The sequence below is a fragment of the Tetrao urogallus genome, assembly GCF_951394365.1.
Source record: "Tetrao urogallus genome assembly, chromosome: 1".
In the NCBI taxonomy this organism is placed as follows: domain Eukaryota; kingdom Metazoa; phylum Chordata; class Aves; order Galliformes; family Phasianidae; genus Tetrao; species Tetrao urogallus.
In genome coordinates this window covers 158,811,743-158,830,819 of record NC_136813.1, presented here as the reverse complement: position 1 = coordinate 158,830,819, position 19,077 = coordinate 158,811,743, and the positions used below count along the sequence as shown (strand labels likewise).

At 41.2% G+C, this 19,077-nt stretch overlaps 1 protein-coding gene across 1 annotated transcript; it reads left to right on the top strand.

The window, feature by feature from the left end:
* Positions 1–771: 771 nt before the first annotated feature.
* Positions 772–17,303, top strand: CPSF6 (cleavage and polyadenylation specific factor 6; the record flags this gene model as incomplete). Its single annotated transcript, XM_079539347.1, has 9 exons — positions 772–831; positions 8,308–8,517; positions 10,167–10,270; positions 11,195–11,340; positions 11,919–12,092; positions 12,736–13,240; positions 15,535–15,650; positions 15,940–16,093; positions 17,117–17,303. The coding sequence occupies 9 exons, from the start codon at positions 772–774 to the stop codon at positions 17,301–17,303; spliced, it is 1,656 nt and encodes a 551-aa protein (XP_079395473.1).
* Positions 17,304–19,077: the final 1,774 nt, after the last annotated feature.

Genomic DNA, 19,077 nt, shown 5'->3' with positions numbered 1-19,077 from the left:
ACAATTTTTTTGTGTGTGCCACAAATTGGATGAGAACTCCAGGGACAACCTGAGCATCTCCATGCCCAAGGTACAGCAGGACCATCAGACTGCATACTCCACAGCATATCCATTGCTGTGGCTCTCTGATTTTTCACCTTTTTTCTGTCAGGAAAACACAAATCTTTCCTTTCAAATAAAACTATACTGTGAGAGCACCAAGGCATGCATGCGAGCGCTGCACCCAATATGAAGCAGGGCTGCTCTGGGACATGGATGCTGATCCAGGAGCTGGGACGCACTCCCACTCACAGAAAAAAAGAATTTTGAATCCACCTGTAGTCTTTAAAGCTCTTTCCATTCGGTCTGCGAAAGAGAAACTTCTCGTTGTCAGAAGGCAGCTTTACTTTCGGATGAGCAACACCATATACAACGGACAACACGACGCACCGCGCAGAGCGTTAGGCGCATTGTGCTCCGCATTCCAGGATCCGAGGGCGGGCCTCGCACCTCGCGCCGCGGCCCGGCAAGGGCGCGCAGGGGGAACGGCAGGGCCCTGGGGCGCAGGCCCAAGCAGCACCAGGGGGTGAGGCGGGCGCGGTCCGCTTTCCCTCTGCCCCAGGGCGGCCCCGAGGGGGCGGGTGGGGCGGGGCGGCCCCCCGAGAAGCGGCGGCCGCCGGAAGTTCCCCCTCCTAGCTCGGAAGTGACGCCGCGTGCACCTTCCCCCCTCCCGGCAGCGGCGGCGGAGCCGGGCGCGGCTGGCGGCAGCCCGAGGCGCGGCCGGGCGGGATCATGGCGGACGGCGTGGACCACATCGACATCTACGCCGACGTGGGAGAGGAGTTCAACCAGGTACGGGCCGGCGCGGCGCGGCCCGGTCCCTCCTCCCCTCGCTTTCCTTTTTCCTTCCTCGCCCGCCTTATGCCGCCGCGCCGCCTGCAGGGCCCTCCGCGCGGGGCCTGGCCGCGCCGCGCCGCCATTGTTCGGCCGCCCCGCCGCAGGGCTTTCCCGCCGCGCCGCAGGGCGCTCCGCGGGGCGGGACGGGACGGCGCGAGGCCGCGCCTCAGGCCCGGCCCGCGGGGGCTCGGGGCTGGACCGGGAGGGGAGCGCCGGCGCTCGGGGGCGGAACGAGGGAGTGAGGGAGAGAAGCGGGCCGCGGGCGGGCGCCTTTCCTCCCGCTCTCCTCTCCCTGCTGCGGCCGTCCGCCAGGGAGAGCGGTCCGTTCCCGGTGGCGGCGGGGCGTGCTGCCATTGTTCGCGGCGCGGGAGGAGCGGCGGTGGCCCCTCGGGGAGGCGGGAGGAGCGCGGCCTTGTGCCGCTGGGGGGACCGCAGCCCGCCCGCGCTGCCCGGGCGCTTCGTGAGCGGAGGGGATTGATTTGCGCGAGGAAGTGGCGGTGAAACGCGCAGAACTTCCTGGGTTGCTGAGTGACTGACCGACTGATTTTTCCGGTTCCTTTTTCACTCGCCTTTCCCTCGTGAGCCGCGTTCCTCCCCTCCCACCAAAGGCGACGTTCCTATCGGCTTTGTGGACCGTCCGTCCCGCGTGCGGGTGCCGCGCTTCTCGGGGCGGCGCTGCCCCAGAACGAAGCTGCCGCGAGAGCCCCGCGCTTACGGGCTGCCTGGAGAACACAGTGGGGTTCGGACCCGCGAACAACTTGTAGCTGCCCCTGCAAACTTTGAGGTCTCTTTCAGCCTAAGCTGTTCTTTGATTCTATCTCAGCAGCTTCTGTACCAGCTTTGGTTTTGTGTTAGTCGCTTCCACATAAAAAACTGAAACGAATCAAGTTCTTCAGAAAAAATAATTTGAATCTAGTAGTGCTAGATTCGCATAGGGGGGAGACCTCCAGGTGCTGCAGTTTGTGGCTGTAACCTCCGTGCAGACAGAGATTGTTTAATTTTTGCAAAATGTTTCTGTTTATTCTTTTCCAAGCTTGAGTTCTGGGACTTTCGTGTTGTCTCCACCCCTCAGCTGAACTATATTACGTTAAAATAGAAAGGTAGACTGGCAAAGATTGACACCTCTGCACTTTCCATTTCCTTCTGCAGAGCATGAACAAAAGCCAATTGTTACCACCTACAGTGCTGCTACCTCTAATTCTGATGCCATTGTGATGAGTCCTCTTGAAACCTCTATTCAGGGCTTCTGATTTGAAGCTGACAGCTTGAATTAATAAGAGAGGACTTACAGTTCAGCATGTCTGTGCAAGGGTGAAGATGACAATTGTCAAATGCTGTAGGGAGAAAATGATGGCAATTTGATGGTAATTTATGTAACACATTTTATGCAATGCTGTATTTCTAACGAAAATTTGTTTTATGTGTAAAACAACGTACTTCTCTTGAATTGCATGGTGCTGTGTTCAGTTGCCAATATTAGTTGGACTGCAGGAACCCTTCCCATTAGTTTTGTCAGTAGCAGGGACTGAAAACATACCGTGTAGCTTCTTCATTCTTCCAAGTACAATATAACTGTATTTATAGCAGAGCTGGGACAGAATGTTTTTACTTGCAGGAAATAAATCTTTTAGGTTTTGTGGCTGAGAGAGCCCTTCGTTGCTCTGTCCTGCTCTCGGCCTCAATGTGCTTATCATTGGAGCTCTTTGGGGATTTGTTTTATGCCTGCTTCCATGAGGTGGGAGGATGTTCTGCCTGATTAGCACTAAATGAAGTAGGGGTTACAAGGCTGAAGTAGACTCCAGACCCCAGGTATACAGGCTGGCTAAACTGAATGAAAACTGCAGGTTGCAAGGAGCTGGCTCACTGGACTTGAAGTCACATCTTTGCAGTGAAAACACAACTTTCCATCTGGTGCTCATCAAAACTGTATGTGCCTGTGTTGCCTCTTTCATTAATCTATTGACCATCATAATTGTGTCCTTTGTCCTTGTGTTTAATGCTTTACTCAATTTGTCTCCCATCAGTTGTATTTAAATTGGTTTTAACTGCATTTCCTTTTCATTTCCTGCCCTCCCTTTTCTTGATAATTTGCTCAATTCATTTTTTTATGCTAAGCTGGCTTCCCCATCCAGAGGTCTTTCATAATTATGTAGTGTCTTGTTCTGAACTGAGAGTCCCATAACCACAGTATTTTTGCATGCATCACTTGCAACCTGTATGAAATACGTGTGGCATGGTGTGTTCTGGTTTGATCATTTCCACAAACATTTACGTCTGTGCTGTGCACAAGAGTGTATTATCCGCATACAAATGGCTGAAGCTGGCATCCTGTTGGTGGCAGAAGACCATGGTAACATTAGAGGTGCTTTTAGAAAGTGTTAGAATGTGTTTTTGTACTCCACAATACTGAGTGTTACTCCATGATATCAAGATAGTGAGGAGCCTGAGCGTGAGGCTGGTGTGGTTCTGCCTCAAGGTTTCCTGTACCTTTGGCCAGTGAACTGAGTTACTTTCCTGCACTGAAGATATGACCACCACACTGTAAAGCTCTCTTGTGGTCTGATTGGCTTTCTTTCCCCCAAGTTTTTTTCTGTATGTGAATGCACACACATGCTCATAAATAAACTTTTAAAATAAAATTAAAAAAACATGCTACGCATTATTTACCACCATCTTAAATAGTAACATATTTTTTTTTATCTCTGAGTGTGTGTGTATATGGTTTTTTTGTTGCTTTACATCCTCTGCTTGATCAGAAATACCTTTTTATTTTAATGCTGTGGGGAAGAAAAAAAATGCTTGTGCTGTTTATACTCTGATAAGTGTACTTACGTACTTGCATGCTGGGTTTCTGTAAACATACCTTGAAGAGTTCTTGTTCAATAATTAAATACTAACAAATTAGAAATAAAAGAGCTTTGACTTTGTATTTTGTAGCTTGGTAATGAAAGTGCTTTAGGTGGAGAAAGCAGCTGAGAGACTTATTACGTAGGAACCACTGTGGCTGTGGATTCTGTTACTCTCTCAACTTTTTGTCTAGAACACAAAGAAAAATACTTTTTGTTCAATAAATAATAAATGCTGCCATTTATTGGTTGTGTAAAAACTGACTACTGAACACAGCCATTATGTCAAGAAGGCAATTGCTGTCTTGGAGGAGATGGGTATGTTGTGACATGATACCTTTTTACTCAGAAAAGCAGTACTGTCTTGGTCATGAGTAAGCCGGCAGACCTTGTGTTTGTGTTAAAAAGTGTGTGTGATGCCTTACTTCTCTCTCTGTATGGCTGGTTTTCCTTGATTGTCTTGGTCTACTGACCAAGAGATCTACTGAAAGGGCACTGGGCAGGAGGTAACCTTTGTTGTTTGCAAATATCACTCTACAAAGAAAACCTGAGATCGTCTCAGCTGGGGCCTGTTAGCTTTGCAGCAATGCAAACAGTGATACTGCCTGCACTTCCTTTATGCTTTTGACCGTGTGCAAGTTTGTTCTTCTCACATTGGCTGACGGATTGGATTGCTCAGATGTTGCCCGTGTGCTGCTGGTGGAGCTGCAGTGTCTGGGCTTCTAAAATTAATGGGAGTCTTGTGGCTTAACAAACTTGTCCACCACGGGCTGTGTGCTATTTTGGAAACAAGGGCTTTTGTTTTCTTCCAGTTTGTTTGTGCATTCAGACAGCTAATCAAAACCAGATAGACTTCTGCCTGTTCCTTCAACTTGTGATTTTTCAGGACCCGCGGATGTTTTTTGAAGTGAGATTGTTAACATCCATTTGAAGTCTTTGACTGCATGTACTGTAATTTTGAATTGAGAAAATGGTATAGGAGAAGGTGAATAATTTGCTTTTTAATAATTAAGTGATTTTTCTCAGAAATCATAGAAAATTTTAAATGGAATTTCATCTTTTTAAAAATATCTTTAGGGCATGCAGCCTTTGACTCTCAAATAGCACAGAGAGAGGAAACAAATCTCAGGTATCTCAGATGAATGTACAGTTTAAAGAACTTTTACTCCCTCACCCTCCCATCTCCCCCCAAAAAATAAAAAAAAAAAAAAGGAAAAAACTGTTTTCCTTTGTAAGGGGAGTGGGAGACACCAGGAATTTCTGGGATGCACAAGAGTAGGGCTGCTGAATTTCAAAACAAAGTAACACTTTCAATTTATCCCTTCTGGACAAGATGGCGATGCTCCCTGGGTTTGCCTTTCTCACTTGAATGTTGCAAAATGCTGCAAGCAGTGATTGAAATACAAAATACATGAGAAGGGCTGAGTAACTGGAAGCGTAACAGCTAGTCTGGAGTGAGTTTTTGACAGTGTATCTTTTCATTACCCTTTTTATTCACCAAAGCCCATTGAGTAACGCCGAGTGTGAAATTTCAGTCTTGATTTTCCAGAACAAACGATGTTTGATTTCAGACAGAGATCTTGTTAAAGCGTGATCTGTGGAAACGCTGCTACTCTGATTTGGGTATAGGAGGAGTGACAGTGATGGTGCTGACTTTTCTGTAGGATGTTCATCTGCAAGAGTGTGAATGACAATGAGCAGAAATCCTTTCATGCTCGATGGCTTTCTCTTATAACTAAAGAAGTCGGAAGATGTCAAAAGCAATTTGTGATCTGGGTGGAATGTTTGTTGAAATAGCTAAGAGTAGAGAAGTGAGGCTGCTTGGGTTCTTCTTCTTCTACCTCTAGGGAAGAAGGGTGTGTTTGGGTGAGTTTCCATGGTATGCATGTGAAAGAGGAAGGGTTATTGGATCTTGTGTAACAGCCATTGAGCCATTGCATTCCATGCTTGCTGCAAAACCAGCACGATGTAGGTAGAAATTTTAGTGAGCAGTGTCAATTTTTTTCTTCATTGATTTAAATTAAGGCCCCAGAAAAGTTAGGTGCAACCTGCACTGTCCTGCTCACGGATTCTCTGTGCTGTGATGGTGATCTGAAAGCCTACAGAACAGAAACAAACCAGTTCAGAGGAGTTTCTTGCCAGTAAGGAAGCACAGCATAGCTGCAGACTTTTACTGTTCCTGTTGGTATTTTGGCAGTTGCTGACCTCCACCTTCTCGTAGATGGAGGTTTGTGTACATCTGCTGTAAAACTGGTGCCTGCTTGTTTGAATCTGTCCTCCAGGACTGCATTCTTCTTTCCTAAAGTCTTCATCTACACACATAAATGGCAAGAATTGCTGCACGTTTAGTAGAGGATTTCCTTAATTGCCTTGTGACATCGCTCTTAAGCTTACCATCAGATAGCATGTTTCGGCCTGTCCCAGGCAGTTCTTTGACCTTAGTTTCATTAATTACAACGATATGAGAAATCAAATGTAGGTGGAGAGCTGAACAGAATGAGTGAAAATGCAAAGCTTTATTAATGTAGTGATGATAAACTTCCTTGGGAAAACATTACTTTTCTGTTGAAGTTTGGTGTTGTCTTGCAGTCGTGCGGCTCACTGAGAATCAAATCTACTTGACTGACAAAGCCAAAACTTGCATATCTGATTTTATTTATTCTAGTGATACCCTTCTAAGAACAGCAGTGAATAATGAATGTTTTCATATTTTCAGAAGAGCTGATATCTGACGATGACCGTGGATATATTTGGTTTTCAACCAAGACTGCTGGCTTTGCAGCTTGTTTGCTGTGGAATCCACGCTGATCCTCTCTAGTCACTGTATCTGTTATTCTGAGTTACTCTGTTGAGGACACTTGTGTGGGTTTCTAGATACAAAATCACAAGATAACAGCCACTGAAATATCTCTGATATCAAAACCTGATGAGGCAGTTTGTGTTCTGAATCATTCTGGATGAGTCCAGGAATGTTCTACGAACTTTGGAAGTTGCAGCCTTTGTGTATGGCAAAGCAACTTTTGCAAGTTAATATAAAGGCTCTCTTAAGCTTTTTCTGTAACTTCTCAGGGAGCAACAGTGGTCTGGCTTCCTGTCAGTAGAAATCGAGATGGTGCCTCTTTTTCAGCAACATCCCAGCATAGGAATTGATCACTGTAGAATATCACAGAATCACAGAATGGTTTGAGTTGCAGAGGACCTTCAAATTATACCAGTTCCAAGCCCCTGCAGTATGCAGGGCTGCCACTCACCAGCTCAGGCTGCCCAGGGCCCATCCAGCTTGGCCTTGAGCCAGCTCCTCTGAGCAGGGCATGCCAGTGCCTTACCACACTAATTGTGAAGAATTTCTTCTTTATATCTAGTCTAAACCTACCTTCTTGTAGTTTAAAGCCATTACCTCTTGTCTTATCCCTACTCTCCTTGCTAAGGTGTCCCTCCGCAGCTTTCCTGTAGGCCCACTTCAGGTACTGGAAACCTGCTCTTCTCCAAGCTAAACAGCCCAGGTGCCTCAGCCTTCCTTTGTGGGAGAGGTGTTCCAGCCCTCTGATTGTCCTCATGGCCTCTTCTGGACTTTGTCCAATGTATGATGAATGGAAGTGTATGAAATTAAATGCACTGTGGGAAGTGTTGGGGTTATTTTTTGTTATTATTATTACTTTTTTTTTTCCCCCTAATGCATTGCTTACATGGTCTGCCTCAGGCTAAATTTCCTCTGGTCTTTTGGATCAAATACTTCATCCTGTCTTACAGTTCAAAGGTATCTGAAGGGCCACGGGTTGATTTTGACTCATCTGTTCCCATTTAACAGGTAGTATGCAGTTGTCAAGTGCATGAAGCAGAGCTTTTGTAAATAAACTCATGATTCTGTTCCCTCTGAAAGAGATCTAGTTCACTTGGACAAAACTGTGCTGTAAACTGTACCAACTTGGGGGACGAGGTGATTCACTCCGAAATCCCATGATATTCTTCTCAACCAGAGTGTTCCAGAGGCAGCGTTGATATTGTAGAATAGTTCCTTTGTAGCCCAGGAATAAATAAATGTGCAATGCACACAAACTCAATGGTTTGTTAAATTTAATGACATAAAATAGAATTCCATTCTTTCATTCTGTGAACGAGGAGATAAAAATAAAATTAGGAATGCAGTAGAAATCTGAAATGCAGAATTTTATCAGAGCAGACCACTTCAGGTTTGATCTTTTCCTTCTACCAAATATTTTCATGACAAAAATTGCTTGCTGATATTAGCCTGTTGTTTTGCACATTGCTCATACTTGTTCACATCTATAATTGTGGGAGTAGAGCTTGTGTTTTTTTAGTTTTCTGCTTATATTACAAGGTAAAGAGTGTTGCAGCGCAAAGCAGTTGCTGGAGGTGTATTTTTGTTTTTATCAGTTTGGAATACAGTAGAAGACATAAGAATTTTATATATTTGAATGTGTTTGAAGTCGGGGCTTAGCTTTTCGTTACGGATGTTGTGTAGGTGTCGGGTCAAGCTGTCTATGGAAAGTGGCAGTTGTCAGACTATTTTGTTTCTGAGAAGTGTTTAATGTTAAATATAACCCAGGTGCTTTGTGTATTTTAGGAAGCTGAATATGGTGGACATGATCAGATTGATCTGTACGATGATGTAATCTCTCCGTCTGCGAATAATGGAGATGCCCCAGAAGATCGTGACTATATGGATTCTCTCCCACCTTCAGTTGGAGACGATGTAGGTAAAGGAGCTGCACCAAATGTTGTCTACACATATACTGGAAAGAGAATTGCCTTGTACATTGGAAACCTTACTTGGGTGAGTATCTTATTCCTATCCAGGAGTGGCCAGCGATTTGAAAATTGCAAACGTGATTTGTCGTGAAATATTTTTTATTTGAAGAGCTGTCTTTTCAAAGAATATGATGAAGGAGAATAAGCTTAAGATATCAAGCATCTTGGAGATAGTTTAAAACTGTCAAACAAATCCAGTTTTCAGTGAGCTCTTCCTGAAGTTTTTAGACGAAGAAGAAAACAGGGTTATCTGGGATTTCCTTACTTTTTGTCTTTTTCCTGTTTCCTTTTTGATTCTTGGAACAAAGCTGTTTTCATTTGCCTCTAGGCTTCTTTTTGCATTCCTGGGAGTAACATCTCTAGGGTAACTCACTGAACTACCATTTCCCTTCAGACAATTCCTTTAGTCAGCAATAAAGTATTTTAAAATCATTTGTAGTTAAACAACAAAAGTGCAAGTAGCTCTTGAACAGCTAAATTAACTGCAATTGGTCTCTCTTTACCTGAAATCCATTTCATTGAGTCCATGCAAGCAAAATCTCTTTCATGTTTTTTTTCCCTTCTTGAAGAAATTTTTGTTAGGTGGAGGCTTGGAAAAGAATGATTTAGGCATTCTTAAGTGTTTTTCACTAATTAGTACAGTAACCTAATTTCAGGAACTAATGGCTCTAAGGGAGTTAATTGACTTCACAGTTGTACCTCTCTAAAATGCAGGAATGCAATCAGCTGAGCTCATCCAAGTCAAATGTGGCTATTTCTAAAGTAGGTAGGCCAGTGTGCAGTAATTTGTACCTGCTGCTCATTGTTAGGCTTTGCAAATGAAGTTATCCACTAAAAGTAGACTTAACTTGTTTGAGCATTACTGTTGTATTTGTTTTTTTTTGTGTTTAGATCTCAGCAAAGTAATTTATTAATTTTTTAAAAGAAGCCTTGATTTGAGGAAGGTCAGATAAGTAATTCAGGATCTTGAAAGCCTGCTTTGTACTTCCCAGATAGGATTTAAAGAGGTGATGGAGTTACAGGAAGAGGAAGAAAACTCTGAGTATAAATGTCTTGTATCCCTTTGAGTGTATATGTAGTTGTTGAATGTTAGATAGTAACTAATGGAAAGTTACAGCAAGGAGATTTGGTTAAGATTAAATAGTTGTTGCTATGTTTTCTGTGCTAGTTTCCTGTTTTTGTCTGTAAATATTGCTATTTTTGTGCAAAATAATATGTGGTTCAGTAGGCCCTCACTAGTTAAAGCTCTTGGAGCGAGCAAATTTGTTAATATGGTCTTAAAAATTGATTTTTGGGTTTGGAAGTAGAGTCAGTGGGAGGAAAAAAAAAAAGGATTGGATGTCAAAAAATGTGGCAGTTATTTAAGTGATTCAGCTTAGGCTTAATATTCTTGGAAAAAGTGCTTTCAGAAAGTTACTCAGGAATTTTTTTGGTACCTGTGAGCTGGTTTGCTGTGTGAAGGGGTTTGGACAGCGTGGTGTGTGAGGAAGTGCATACTTCAAAAATGAATTTTCTGGGCACAGTATAGTATAAATGATGGTCCTCTGGGAGTCAGAAAATATTGACAACTTGTGTAAAGTATTCCTCTTCACCACTTACATTACAAAATAAGAGCGTGGAAAAGCATCAAAGTGTTTTTGGTAAGATTTCATAGTTGAATATTATATTTTTCAGTGGACGACAGATGAAGACTTAACTGAAGCGGTTCATTCATTGGGGGTAAATGATATTTTGGAGATAAAGTTTTTTGAAAACCGTGCTAATGGCCAATCTAAAGGGTAAGACCTTCTTGTCTGCTTTTTCTGTAAATTGGCTGAAGTTTAGGAGGGTCTAAGTGAGGAAAGAGTTCTAATATTTCTGTCAGTATGTGAACTTATGGCCCTTGTGTATTGATATCCAACAATGATTGGGTGTATTATTTTGGACTAATTAAATTCCAGGCATAAATTTTATGGGGATATTAACTTCCTACTATTTAATGAGTTAAATTATATTGGCATTTGCACTGGAACAGGTTGCCCAAGGAGGTTGTGGATGCCCCATCCCTGGAGGCATTCAAGGCCAGGCTGGATGTGGCTCTGGGCAGCCTGGTCTGCTGGTTGGCAACCCTGCACACAGCAGGGGGTTGAAACTATGTGATCATTGTGGTCCTTTTCAACCCAGGCCATTCTATGATTCTATGATTTACATGAAGGCTATTCCTAAGTTTCAGTTAGTGTAGTGGTGATGTATGTTGTTCTTCATAATATAAGTGCTATTTTTACCTATCCCATCCCTGTTACTGAATGATTTTAAATGCTTGTTTTTCCATTAACTGTTGAAAGCAAGCACTTGACTTGATTCCTCACTGGCAATGTAATCTTCATTACTTGACTTCGCTCTCAGTATTACTAATGAGAGTAGCAATGAGAATACAGTGAATTGTTAATGACAACTTGGTTATAATAATCCCTGGATGGTATATTGATACTGTGTGAGAAAGCTACCTTCATTGCGTTGCTGCATCTTGGACTTACATTGTGGTTCTCCATCTGTGTCCTAGAATGAATTGCTTTGTCTATCTCTAAAACTGGAAGAAGACTTGTGAAAGTTTCTGTATTTCAAATATTCTTCTGCTAACTGTGTTAAATGTTACTTGTGAGGTATCAGGATATCCAGGGAACAAAAAAACTGCAGTGTGACTGTTCTTTCCTTCTTTTCAGGTTTGCCCTTGTGGGTGTGGGATCGGAAGCATCCTCCAAAAAGTTGATGGATTTGTTGCCTAAAAGAGAATTGCATGGACAGAATCCTGTTGTGACTCCATGCAATAAACAATTTCTGAGTCAGTTTGAAATGCAGTCAAGGAAAAGTAAGTCTGTCTCATGTGCCGTTGTGGAAAGAATTGGAAGTTTATTCCAAAAGTTGTCCTGCAATTTTTCTCTCAGTATTTGATAATTTCTGCACAGTTTAAAATTTCTGTAAAATACTTAAGTGGATGAAGTTGCAATTTTTCTTAAAAAAAAAATAAAATAGAAGATCCTCTTAAAAACTGAAAATAAAAGAAATCATTCAATATAATGAATGTCTGTGATTTTACTAGGAGATGGGACTTGTTGGAAGCGCTTATCATGCAGCTTTGTAAAACTCTTCTTAAGGTTGGAGAAGCTTTCTCAATTCCTTCTTGTGGATTTAATTTTAAAAAAGCATGAGAATATTTAAAGGTACAGCATTTATAGGCAGATTAGATTAACTTCATGGACTGACAGTTTCTCAAGTTCCTTTAGTGTGGTGTGGGGATACTGGAACGCTGTTGAATCTTAGTGAAGCATTTGCTCCTTTTTGGTACTGAGGATCATAGTGGTGCTTTAGTGCTACATAAAACTTTAGATCAAGAATTGAAGAGCTTTAAACTGTTTTGATTTACATAATTAATTTTTTCCACTGCAGCCACACAGTCTGGCCAGATGTCTGGGGAAGGTAAAGCTGGTCCACCAGGAGGAAGCTCAAGAGCAGCATTTCCACCTAGTAATAGAGGGCGAGGCCGTTTCCCCGGTGCTATTCCAGGTGGAGACAGATTCCCTGGACCAGCAGGGCCAGGAGGGCCACCGCCACCATTCCCAGGTAAAATATTTAGTGTATGGGGTTTCAGTTTAATGTTTATTTTCTTCTGTTAATGCAGTATGCTTATTTGGGAATTACAGAAGTCAAGGGCAGTTAGCAGGCACTTAGAATGCCAAAAACTTGAAGTGGAGGTGTTCATATATAGTCAGGTATCTGACATGGGACAAATCTTTGTTTAAATGTCAGGTTTGTATTGCAGTGAAGTTCTCATTTCAGCTTCAATATTCTTAATAAATGTCATTCTGTGTATCTTCTACTAGCAGTCGAAGGAACACAGTCAAATAAAATAAAACAAACAAATGATAATTAAAAAAAAAAGCAGCAAACCCCTAACAAGGACATGAAATTCGTTTTGAGTGCTGCATTTACTGTACTTTCTCCAATATAGCTTTTCATGCATTTTTAATATACGTTGCACCTGTTTTCAGGTTACTGTTCTCTTTCAGTATAGATCACCAATTATAAATTTATCTAAGCTACTGGACCCAAAAGTGGGACTATGCATGGCTTGTGCAAGTTGTGGATTGTTCAGTGAGGGTTTTTTGTCTGAGAAGAAAAGAAAAGAAAAAAAGTACAAGAATCTTAATTATTTCTGTGACTGTTTTATTTCTTTATTAACTTTTTTTCTATTTTTTTTTTGTAGCTGGACAAACTCCCCCACGTCCACCTTTAGGCCCTCCCGGTCCTCCGGGCCCACCAGGCCCCCCACCTCCTGGTCAGGTCCTCCCACCTCCTTTAGCTGGACCTCCTAATCGTGGTGACCGCCCACCACCACCAGTTCTGTTTCCAGGACAGCCTTTTGGTCAGCCTCCACTTGGGCCACTTCCTCCAGGCCCTCCACCACCAGTTCCAGGCTATGGGCCGCCACCGGGTCCGCCACCACCTCAGCAGGGTCCACCTCCACCTCCGGGTCCATTTCCCCCTCGTCCACCTGGCCCTCTCGGGCCACCCCTGACTCTTGCTCCTCCTCCACATCTCCCTGGGCCACCTCCAGGTGCTCCACCACCCGCACCGCATGTGAATCCAGCTTTCTTCCCCCCACCTGCCAATAGTGGCATACCTACTTCAGACAGCCGTGGCCCACCTCCAACAGATCCGTATGGCCGACCTCCACCGTATGACAGAGGTGACTATGGGCCACCTGGAAGGTGAGTGTTTTTGGTGCAACGTGCTTTATATATAACTTTATTCCTTGTAGGAAACACATAATTTTTTTTGTTTTGTTTTTAATGCAAATGTTAGAAAAAGTAAAGAAGGGGGGGAAAAAAAGAACAAACGAAAAAAGCTGGAGGGGATCCCTGCAATCATGAGATTTGCCTATTTACTTCTTAGTATATGAACTCGTAAATGTGCTTGTAGCAATAAGAAAATCCTAAAATGCAATGCTAGTAATCTTACTTTCCATTTTCAGCTTTTAACTGTTTGTGTACATTGTTCACAGTACCATTATTCTGTGTGTTCTACATGCTAGCTTATTATATCACTTCCTGCCGGTAGCTTCTGGTTGTGCTTCTGTCATAACTTGAAATTCTCACTTGTCCCTTCACCATCTTGCCTTGCAAGCTGTCACTGTAAAATGCTCTGGAGTTCTTCTCTTTGGATATGTGCATGTGTTGAGGATGGTGCCGCACCAAGCTCATGTCATTTTCATCTTCTGGCAATCCTGCTTGTTCCTTTTTTCTTAAGGATTCAATTAAAAGTTAGCTTTTGTCTCAAAAGCCGGGTGGGAATTTGTTGCAAGACTTCTGTTTTCCTTTCCTGTCAAGCTACTTGTAATTTTGTACAGTCTTTCTGTGTTTGTAGCAGTGGCCTTTTCTGTAGTTGATCCAATCTGGGTCAGGGTTTTTTCCCTCTGACTTGACTAGTCAAGTGTTTCGCATCTTGTTTGAAACATCTTTTTCATCTGTGCTTTCAAGCATCTCTGTCTTGCCACTGTTTTCTTAATTTTCACCATACTTGTATTCCGTAGAACTTTTGGGGTCTGATTTTAAGAGAGATATTTTCTACATAGTTACATGTGGAATTTTCACTTGTGATTTTACTGATATAGTTGAGAGAGTCTTCTCTTGCCTGAAGTGTTTTCTGCAAAGGCACTTTGATTCTTCCTTTTACATATGAGCACAAAGTTCAAAAAAACAGAACAATTGTACATACTGTGTTCCTGTAGAAATTGTACAGATCCGAGCATTTGGCTTAATTGCCTGGAAATAATAAGGTGCTTTGTATTTTTTGATGGACAAAATCTAAGTTGTCTGCAGTTTATAGAATGGCTGGGGAGGGAAGGAGTGGGGATAGGACAGAAGAACTTCTGTCCACTATTTTCATTAAAAATGTTAAGACTATCATCCATAACTATTTAAATTGTCATTAATTATATATCATAGGCGTTTCACTGGAAATAACATGTCCATAAGAGAAAAATTACATATTCCATTCTATGGGAGGCACACGAAAAATAATACTCAAAACTCAGGGAGGTATGAATTTTTAGACATTTCCTCTTATGCTAAACTGGCTATAGGATCTTGTTCCACTTCTTGCACTTAAGAGGATAGTATTGCTTGTTATTCTGCATTTTCTTTCTACCAGAGGAACTAACACTGTTTTAGAAATATCAAGCAGTGGATCAATTTGACAGTCTCAACTTTTGTCTCTAACACATTTCTTCAGGTTTTCTATATGATTCAGAGACTGGCTAATAGAACACTGCAAAACTTGTGGGAAACTTTTTTGTATGAGTAAATTTTGTTACTTTAGAATCTGTGTATAGGTAGCTAATAGAGTTTAAAAGTATAATGAGTGTAAGCATTCACTTTAATTGCTTTCTCCTTTCTATGATTGGGAGATAAAATTGGAGCACCTTGAACTTGACCAGAAACAAAAGCTAGAATTAGCTGTAAAATGTTGGTGTCGTTCAGAAAATTGAGCGTTTTAACGATGACGAACTTTATTTGCTTCTTATAAGTTACAGCCCTCTGGTCTTAGTTAAGAATCTGGGAAACAGGATCATATAGTTGTAATTCCAAGATTGTCATAAAAAGATTTCTAATTTTGCTGAAAGTTGCATTACCCATGTATGTGTATTTTTTGCATTCACTCAGCTGGTGTAATGTCTGCTTAGATACCTTGAAGGATTTTATGAAAACGTTAAATATTTGTAAAGCACGGTTTAAGTGCTGCTGAATCTTCAAACTAGATTGGTAGAACAAGAATAACTCTACTCATTTAGCAGATGTGATAATTGTTTTTTTTTTTTTTTAACTTATTTATTTTCAAGCTTTCAGGATTTTATACTGTAACATGGTCCTTAACACAACCCAGATCCTGCTTTCTTTTCTATTTGTCATTTTGCTTAAAGTTGCAAACTTGGATTGTTAAAACTGCAATGATGTTTCATTAATGTTTTCTTAACCTTTTAAATACTAATTTTTATTGCTTGCAGAGAGATGGATGCTGCAAGGACACCTCTGAGTGAAGCAGAATTTGAAGAAATCATGAACAGAAATAGGGCAATCTCAAGCAGTGCCATTTCAAGAGCTGTATCAGATGCCAGTGCTGGTTAGTAAGACTTGCTTTCTATTCTGCCCAAGCAAAAAGAGTTTACGGTTTTTTTTCCTATTAGGAAGCCTGCGGCCTTGAAGCCACTTCCTTTTACTAGGAGGTTGAATTTGGGTACAACCTATGACTCTTTTTGTACTGATGTTTGAGAGTGTCTTCTGAGTACTGATCTGGACAGTGTTGTAATGTTTAGTCCTATAGTAAATGATTTGGAAGGCTATTGAAGGAAAATATTCCAAACTCTATTATTACTACAAATAAAAATCTCATGATTTTATATTGTTTTCAGGGGACTATGGAAGTGCTATAGAGACCCTGGTAACTGCAATTTCCTTAATTAAACAGTCCAAAGTATCTGCTGATGATCGTTGTAAAGTACTTATTAGCTCTCTTCAAGACTGCCTTCATGGAATCGAGTCCAAGTCCTATGGTTCTGGATCCAGGTAAAGCTTTCCTTTTCCATCCACCCTTCTGAAGGGAAAGGTGTAGGACAAGACTAGTTCACAGAGGAGGATCTGAGTCATGTGAGAAGCTCAGTGATTTGCTCAGCTGCACAAGAAATTTGTGAAAGAGCCAAATACAACTTCTGAATGTAAATAGTCTGTTAACTGACTCTTGTTTTTAAGGTGGATCTGGCTAGCTTTTTAACTTATTATAGTTTGTGTCCTTTTCTATATGGTAGTATTGCAAAAAGTAAACTTCAGAATTGAATTACTTTCATCAATTCAGATATAATATATTGTATATAATGTATATCACATATATAATTTCTATCATTATTTTCTATTGAAAATTAAGTTAAAGGGTATTTGTTACCAGTTTTATTTTGCTTAGTAGTAACTTTCTCTTCACCTGTCACATTTGGCAAGGGAAGGAGGTTGGCCGGAATGATTTTTCCTCTTATTCCTCCTCATGCAGTCAAAAAATTGAGAATAGGTTTAAAACTCACAGCCTGCTACGCACTGCTTATTCACAACCCTTTCAGAGTTGCAACAACCATTGAGCCTCTAACTTCTTTGGATTTATTTGGATATTGTAGGAGTAGAGTAGCTGACGTTGAGTAATAAAAACATGGGCAGCTGATCTTGGCCCGCGCTTTCAGAATGCCAGTGAGCAGCCGTGATATAGGAATCGTTTGAGGCACATCACATTCTCCAGCTGGTGTTAGCTGTCTTGTCCTTCATTCTGAATGTGTAATTTCTGACTTTTCCTTTGTTTGGAAGTGGATGACATCTTACTATCCGTTAGCTGTTCTTAGCCGCCACCCCAGCCATCTTCCCTGTTACATAAAAAATATCTGCATCACAGTGCAGAGACATTTCTTTCATGGCTGAGAAGGTATTTCTCTCATGTCTTTTTTTTGATCCAAGTTGTACCAATCAACAGAATACAAAACAGGCGTGCGGGTGGCTCGCGTTCGGGGGGGGGGGGGGGAAAAAAAGTAATGAAGTAATTTTTTTTAGAAGACGTGAACGATCCAGGGAGAGGGACCACAGTAGGTCACGAGAAAAAAGTAGACGCCATAAATCACGTAGCAGAGATCGTCACGATGACTATTATCGGGAAAGAAGCCGAGAAAGAGAGAGACATCGTGATCGTGATAGAGATCGTGACAGAGAACGGGACAGAGAGAGAGAATATCGCCATCGCTAAAGAAGGTGAGCGTTTGTTTTGTGTTGAAGTTTACTGTTACTGAGTAACTGAAGTTACTGCTCTAGATTTGGGATTGTTTACTCAGTGAATGCTTGCATTTCAATGGTCCTGCAGTATATAATGAATTACTTTCTTCTTTTAGCATCTGAAATGAACTTAGGTAAGTAATGACAGGTAACTCTGGCCTTGGGAGGGAGAACTGGTGTGATTCCTTCTGCAGCTGGCATGCTGCCTTTTTAATTCTAGATGGTAGTAATGTTTGCAGTTTTTATGATGTGCAGTTGAACCAACTCTTAACAAGCAGTAAGCCAGACTGGTAATTCTGCTCTGTCGTAATCTTAAAAGGTGATAGTAAATGTATGTTTGTATTTTTCATTTGTATCTTATAAAAGCAAAGGAAATCTACTGCAGCAATTAGCTCCTCGTATGACATGTGAGTATTATTTCGATGTAGGGAACACAAATACATGCAGGTCCTTGCACTGGTAGAAATTTTTTGTTTCAGTAAGTATTATTCAAGTTCAGGAAATGTAGCTGGATTTTGGACCTTATTGTAAAAAACGTGGCCTCTCACTTTTTTCTGTCTCCTAGCTAAATTTAGGTGTTATTGCCAGTAAAATTTGTGGTCAATTTTTCTTCACCATCCTGCTTTGTCATTCTCTTCCTCCTCTGAACAGTAGGCTCATTTTCTGAAGACTTGTAAATGAGTGTATGACGCAAGGATTGGTTCTTTTCTGATTATTCACATACTAAAATGTTCTTTCATTTCATGTATCTGCAATCTTGCATGCATCAAATATGTGGATAGCTACCAAGTAGCAGGTTAATTATGCTTTCTCTAGTGTGCTGCTAAAAGCTTTAAAATATGTGTGAGCATTCCCCTTTAACACGCTGGTTCAAGGACTGGTAATCCAAGCTGCTCGTGATTCCTTATATTTGGAACTAGGGGGAAAAAGGAACTCTACATATTGTTTTTGCTGCAATAGTCTTTTTCCTTTTTGGAATTTCCCACTACACATACACTCAAATTGAAACCCAGCAGACTTTGCTGATCTGCCCAGCTTCCATTTCTTATGCCTACTCTCAGGTTTAGTTTCCAGATTTTCTTGTGACGTTCATTCATGTAAGCTAATTTGCAGAAGTCAAACAGAACAAAACTCATTAGAAATCATGTAAACTGCAATTTACTCCAAAGTGAAAACATTCCTATAGTTTTACAGTATTTGAATGTCATGTATTACATGCTAGGCTTTTCTGTCACTGAGAGAACAAATTAAATTCTGTAGTCTACTAAATACGAAGTGGCATGCTGGGTTATTTGTTTGGACTAGATGATCTTAGGGGTCTTTTCCAACTCTGATGATGCTATATTCTAAAAAAGTAGTAATGTACCTTGAGCTGGGGAGTCAAAGGCTTAAATAGAGAAGGTAAATGTGGCAACTGAAATAAAGTTGGCAGTAGTACATATCTGTTAATGCCACTTTTTGTCATGAAAAACGGATTGGTAGAAATCATTCTGGAGTTGCATAAAAATAGCAACTGTGGTTTTTAATTGTAAAATGTCAGAGCTTAAATATCAAGATTTAACAGAAGCAAATGCAGTTTCTTTTGTCGAACTGTATTTTTCCCTTTTATCATAAATTAATATTTGTGATATTTGCAAATAGTTCTTATTACTAGGAGGTAACCATTGAGCTTGAATGATGAATGTACTTCCAGATTTTTTTTTAATTTTTTTATTTTTTAACTTCTATTGGAGCTGAGCTAAAAATTG